The sequence below is a fragment of the Oncorhynchus nerka genome, linkage group LG19, assembly GCF_034236695.1.
Source record: "Oncorhynchus nerka isolate Pitt River linkage group LG19, Oner_Uvic_2.0, whole genome shotgun sequence".
Taxonomy (NCBI): domain Eukaryota; kingdom Metazoa; phylum Chordata; class Actinopteri; order Salmoniformes; family Salmonidae; genus Oncorhynchus; species Oncorhynchus nerka.
Window position 1 is genome coordinate 30813838 of NC_088414.1, and position 5216 is coordinate 30819053.

Below are 5216 nucleotides of genomic sequence, written 5' to 3' on the forward strand. Positions count from 1 at the left end.
TATACAGATTTATAATACATTTGTAAATAGTTAATTTCGCCAAATGGCGGGGGAATAACAAATACAAATTCAGAAAGGCAAATTATTGGATACCTATTTGTGTGCAAAACTAGGTCGACGTGTATTGCTCAACCCATACACGTCTGTAATTGGTCGATTTTATGACGACTGCCTAAAACCTGTCACCTTATTGGTTCCGATGCTTGTCTGTTTCAGTGTTTATGCTCTGGCAAAAGATAAAACAAACAACGATTGGAACCTTCCAATCTGCGTGAGGTTGAGCTGTTGAGCTAGAAGTTAGCGGTTGGAGTTTGGAGTGTACAGCGAGCTCACAATCGCACAGTTACCACCACACTGATTGTTTTATTATTTTTAGAGAAGCTTGTTTTCCAAACATTATTGATTCATTTCACCAGTGAAAATAATATTATCGAACAATCAAGCTATCAACGAAGCTGATGCAGCAACGTCAGTAACTCGGGAGGGAGTGTGGCAGTGACAGTTCAGCTTCACGAGAAGGCGGGTAGAACGGTGAGCTGAGCTGAGACTGTTGTGTTGTTGTTGATGAACATACAGTTGCCTCATGCTATAGCTAGATGGCTAGTTTACGTATTTATGTATCTTACTTAGTCGCATTTATTAATGAACGCAAAGTGGTGAATTCTTGAAAAAAAATCGGCATTTATAGAGCGCTAGTTAGCGTAACAGTATTGAGGAACCATTGGTATTGGTTCACGCGCAGCAGCTGGCATTGAGGATGGGTTCAATGTCTTCACTGTAGACGTTCACTCAACGTTTGCCTCCAATATAATGGATGTATACTAGCATGCACCTTGGGTCTTATAGAATGACATGCAGGCACAAATCATCAAGTTACTTTCAGTTGTCAACAAACAAGTGCTTTACTAAATAACTGGGAAAGCAGGAACTAGAGACTGAGCACTATTGTAATCTTGTCCAGTTATAGCTGGGCTTTAAATAATACATCTTATGATTTATTGGGTTCGGTGGTCATTATTCTAATCTATTTTGATGTGTTTTCAGATCAGTTGTCCCATGTCAGCACCAAAACAATTGCGTGGAAGATGATAGAGATGTCTGTTGATAAAGAGACTGTTCCAACCAGAAGTATGAAAGTGGACCCAGTGCCACCCCAGAAACTCTCAGAATGTACTGGAAGCTGCAACAATGCCCCCAAAGTGCCAGAGGTCACCCTGGCCAACCCAGACAGCACTGATGGTGCTGCTACCTGCCCCATGCCAGACAGTGGTGCCCAAACCAAGCACAGCAGCACGGCTGACCCCCACGATCAGACAAAGCGTGTTGAGCAGGAGGCCATGTTGACTGAGCAGCATGTTAACCCTAAAAATGGCTTTCAGCAACCCAAACAACAACCGCAGCAGCAGAAACTCTCAAAGCGTCGCAGCACAATGATTGCAGGGTTCAAGCATCCAGCTGGTAAGAGACGACGACGGGTGAACTCTGAGAGCGACTCGGTTCTGCCCACCAACTTCCTGCTGGGGGGAAACATATTTGACCCGCTGAACCTCAACAGCCTGCAGGACGAGGAGGTGAACAGGGCCCTGAACGCTGAGACGCCCAAGTCCTCCCCCCTTCCTGCCAAGAACCGCGACCCTGTGGAGATCCTCATTCCCAGGGATATCACTGACCCTCTCAACCTCAACAGCAGGATGGGAGGTAGGAGCCTCCTGGTGTCGCCCTTCAAGAGTGGTGGCAGGAGGAGACACCGTAACAGACACCATGGAGGAGGAGGTGGGGGTTCCACAGTCTCTGTGTTGGACCTGTCAGATTCAGAGAGGAGTGGTGAAGTCACCAACACCACTTCTTCTCTGTCTAACCTGGCATCTGCTAGTGCTGCGTCTACCTGTGTTCTAGAAGCACCCAATGTCCCAGCTGTCCTGGACCCCCAGGATGCTAATGGTAATGAGATCAACCCATCCAACTGCAGGCATGAAGCCATGCTCACTGTATCTGCCCCCCAGGCCCAGCCTCGAGCCCAGGAAGACTCCTCAGCAGCCACCGCCGGAGGCCCAAACCATCTCTCTAGCCGGCAACGCAAACGCAGACGCAACTCTGGTAAAACAGAGCCTCCGATGGTCCAATCTACTCTTATGGCCCGGTCGGGGACGGAGGAGAGGGGCCGTGGAGCTGGGCCCGGGAGAAATGCGCAGTCCTCCTTCCACACCCCAGTGGTAGGTCCCAGGGGGTCCTCCCAGGTACCAGGGGGTCGGCAACCGCATCTTCACAACCAGCACAAACAACAGCACCAAGGCAACAAGAAGAAGTTCCAGTATGGGAACTACAACAAGTACTACGGCTACCGCAACCCAGGCTGTGCCGAGGACCCACGGTTCCGTTGTCTACGTCCAGAGTGGTTCCATGGTAAAGCAGTACTGGATCTGGGCTGTAACACGGGCCACCTGACTCTGTGTATTGCTAAGAAGTTGCGGCCCGCCCGCATATTGGGTTTGGACATTGATGGGGGTCTGGTGCACGCGGCCCGCCAGAACATCAGACACTACCTGTCAGAGCTGCAGGCCCAGGAGGCCCGGCGAGCCGCAGGGGATGAGAAGGAGAAGACCAATGGACCAGGAGAGGAAAGGAAGGAGAAGGCCAACAGACGGGAAGACGAGTCAGACTCAGGAGGACTAACGCACAAACAGAATGAAAGACAGCCCAGCAGGGCTGTAAATGGAAACGCTGAAAAGCAGGTCCCTGCAGAGGCAGCGGGTGGTGTGGTATTGTCACGTCACGCAGAGAGAAGAGCTCAGGAGAGGGGGGCTGAGGAGATGGAGGAGGACACTGGAGCACCTGCTGTTGAACTGGGAACCAGCTCCTTCCCTGTCTCCTTATGGATCTCCAGGGGACCCATAGCAGCACCCCCACTCCCCGACACACCCACCATGCCTCCTGGTAACTTCCCCTCGAATGTCTCCTTTGTCAAGGTAGGTATATGCACTGCAGACTTTTAATGTGTTTCCATTTTAATAATCATTATTCATAATATTAAGGTGGTAATTAAGAATATTATGATGAATCATTTGTTGCTTCTGTCTACTTGATCCTCACAGAGAAACTTCACACATTTTCTACAACTCCTCCCCTGTCGTCATCTTTCTCCTCCGTAGGGGAATTATGTCCTGGAGAGTGATGCTCTGCTGCTGACCCAGCGGCCAGAGTACGACGTCATCCTATGCTTCAGTGTTACCAAGTGGGTCCACCTGAACTGGGGAGACGGTGGCCTGAAGCGCCTCTTTCACAGAGTGTTCAGACACCTGCGTCCTGGAGGCCTGTTCGTCCTGGAGCCACAGCCCTGGATCACCTACGGCAAGAGGAAGAAACTCACGGTGAGATGAGGAGAGAACTTAGTGTTGCAAGGACCAATGGTGTGATCTGCTACTGTAGATGTGCATAAATGCAGTATATAGCCAAAACATTGACTAAAACATATTACTAGTGGCCTGTTTCTTTGTTAAAGACATGTGTGTTGCTTTTCTCAGCACTGCGGCTGAGAAGGAATCATGTCTGACTTTCCGCTCTCACTGTTGCAGGATAGCATCTTTAAGAATTACCACAGCATCCGCCTCAAACCAGAGCAGTTCTCCACATACCTGACATCTGAAGTGGGATTCTCCAGCTACGAGTTGATCGGGACGCCTAACAGTTCATCAAGAGGCATGTCACTGGTTCATTAGATACCGACATCATCTCTGATTCTTTCAAGTGTCCTTTTCTATTCTGTTTCTCAAACTAATGGATTTGTATGTCTTCCACAGGTTTTCAGAGGCCAATCTACTTGTTTCATAAAGGAACATAATCTGCCAGGAAGTGGGATGGAGCAGGAGAAACCAAACCACCATGAGACACAAAACAAGCCACCCGCTCAAAGATCTGCCTTCATCTCCAGTCTGTAAGCATATAGGTCAACCCCAATCAGAGCTTTCTACTTGTTTGTGATGCTGTGTTCAGAAGGTAGCTAAGGAGACCAAAACATGAGACTTGATTCTATAGAACGACTATCTGATGGCTTCTCTACACACAACTCCAGTCTAGATGATGAGAAGAAAAGCATTGGGACAGGGTGAACTCAATCATGACTCTTTGGGCTTGTTGCTCCCTATGCACAGACATTGTTCCATATCTTTTTATTACTGTTCCTACTCTTGTTCAGTCAAGGATTGTATTTTTTTCCACATTTTAATATCGACGTTCATCAATAGATCAACTTTTGAAGCAGAATGGACAACCAAGACCTAATTTGAATCCTTTGCATAAAATGTACTCCCATGTAATCTCCAAATAGAACTAATCTAGGGACATTTCTCACACTTTTTATAGGATCAGAGCATCTTCAATTTTAAGACTGTTCTGCTTAACATAAGTCCTCACTGTTGTAGCTGATTCAAGAACTGTCAGTCAGGTGGCATTGGCTATGGTGAGATGTGAGGGATGATCAATGTTTTTTCTTTGGCTGTTATAAGAATGATTGATTGTTCTTTTATTTGACTCATGTTCTTTTGTCTTTTTTTTTTCCAATGGATTCTTCTTGTCATGTGTCCAAACAAAGGTTGGCTGCCAATTTATCATATGTAACCTATACAGAGCCTCCATGGTTTGGACTTGTATTGTTAATCCAGCTCACTTTAACCCAAATCAGTTCATCATAATGAAATGTTTATGCTTTACTCAATTCTTATGCTTAATATTTTGTTTACTTGCACCAGGTGCTGGTTTAGTTCTGATTTTGAAATGTTTTTGTTTTTAATAAACAAATCAATTGAAATGCTGTCAGTGCTCATTAGTCATTCTACAGATGCCTCCAATCTAAGGAAAAGACATCCACAGTCACTAAACAAACGGGATTCACAGCGTCAAACCCAAACCAATCTGTTGATCTCATCCTTCTCCATGCGATCCTAGACCGAGGGAAACGTTATGGGGAGGAAAATAGCTTGATGAAAAGACTGTCACTTCTATTCATTATTTTTCTGTTGATGTTGTGCAGATTTGTAACCTCCCGTTTATGACTTTTATATAAAGTTTTAATCTGTTATACATTTGTAGAAATGTTTGACTACCCTTGGAATGCCAGCGCTGATGTGTGTGATCGAATTATCACTAGTCATGTGAGTGCTTGATCAAAGGAAACTGCATGAGAGATTTGCTACGTTATGCTATGTGAATGTCATCTGATA

At 46.2% G+C, this 5216-nt stretch overlaps 1 protein-coding gene across 2 annotated transcripts; it reads left to right on the forward strand.

The window, feature by feature from the left end:
- Nucleotides 1–264: 264 nt before the first annotated feature.
- Nucleotides 265–4804, forward strand: LOC115101372 (7SK snRNA methylphosphate capping enzyme-like). Of its 2 annotated transcripts, XM_029620804.2 has the most exons (5): nt 265–531; nt 1045–2966; nt 3150–3368; nt 3573–3696; nt 3798–4804. In XM_029620804.2, the coding sequence occupies exons 2-5, from the start codon at nt 1086–1088 to the stop codon at nt 3836–3838; spliced, it is 2265 nt and encodes a 754-aa protein (XP_029476664.1). In that variant the 5' UTR covers nt 265–531; nt 1045–1085; the 3' UTR covers nt 3839–4804. The 2 variants fall into 2 exon arrangements, with proteins under 2 accessions (XP_029476664.1, XP_029476666.1); XM_029620806.2 differs by lacking the exons at nt 3573–3696; nt 3798–4804 and having other exon boundaries at nt 3093–3179.
- Nucleotides 4805–5216: the final 412 nt, after the last annotated feature.

Bases quoted from the DNA above. Each gene is read 5' to 3' on its own strand.
- LOC115101372 (XM_029620804.2), top strand. From the start codon at position 1,086: ATGATAGAGATGTCTGTTGATAAAGAGACTGTTCCAACCAGAAGTATG. The intron at 2,967-3,149 runs GTAGGTATATGC...TCTCCTCCGTAG, and splicing joins CGAATGTCTCCTTTGTCAAG to GGGAATTATGTCCTGGAGAG. The intron at 3,697-3,797 runs GCATGTCACTGG...TGTCTTCCACAG, and splicing joins GCCTAACAGTTCATCAAGAG to GTTTTCAGAGGCCAATCTAC.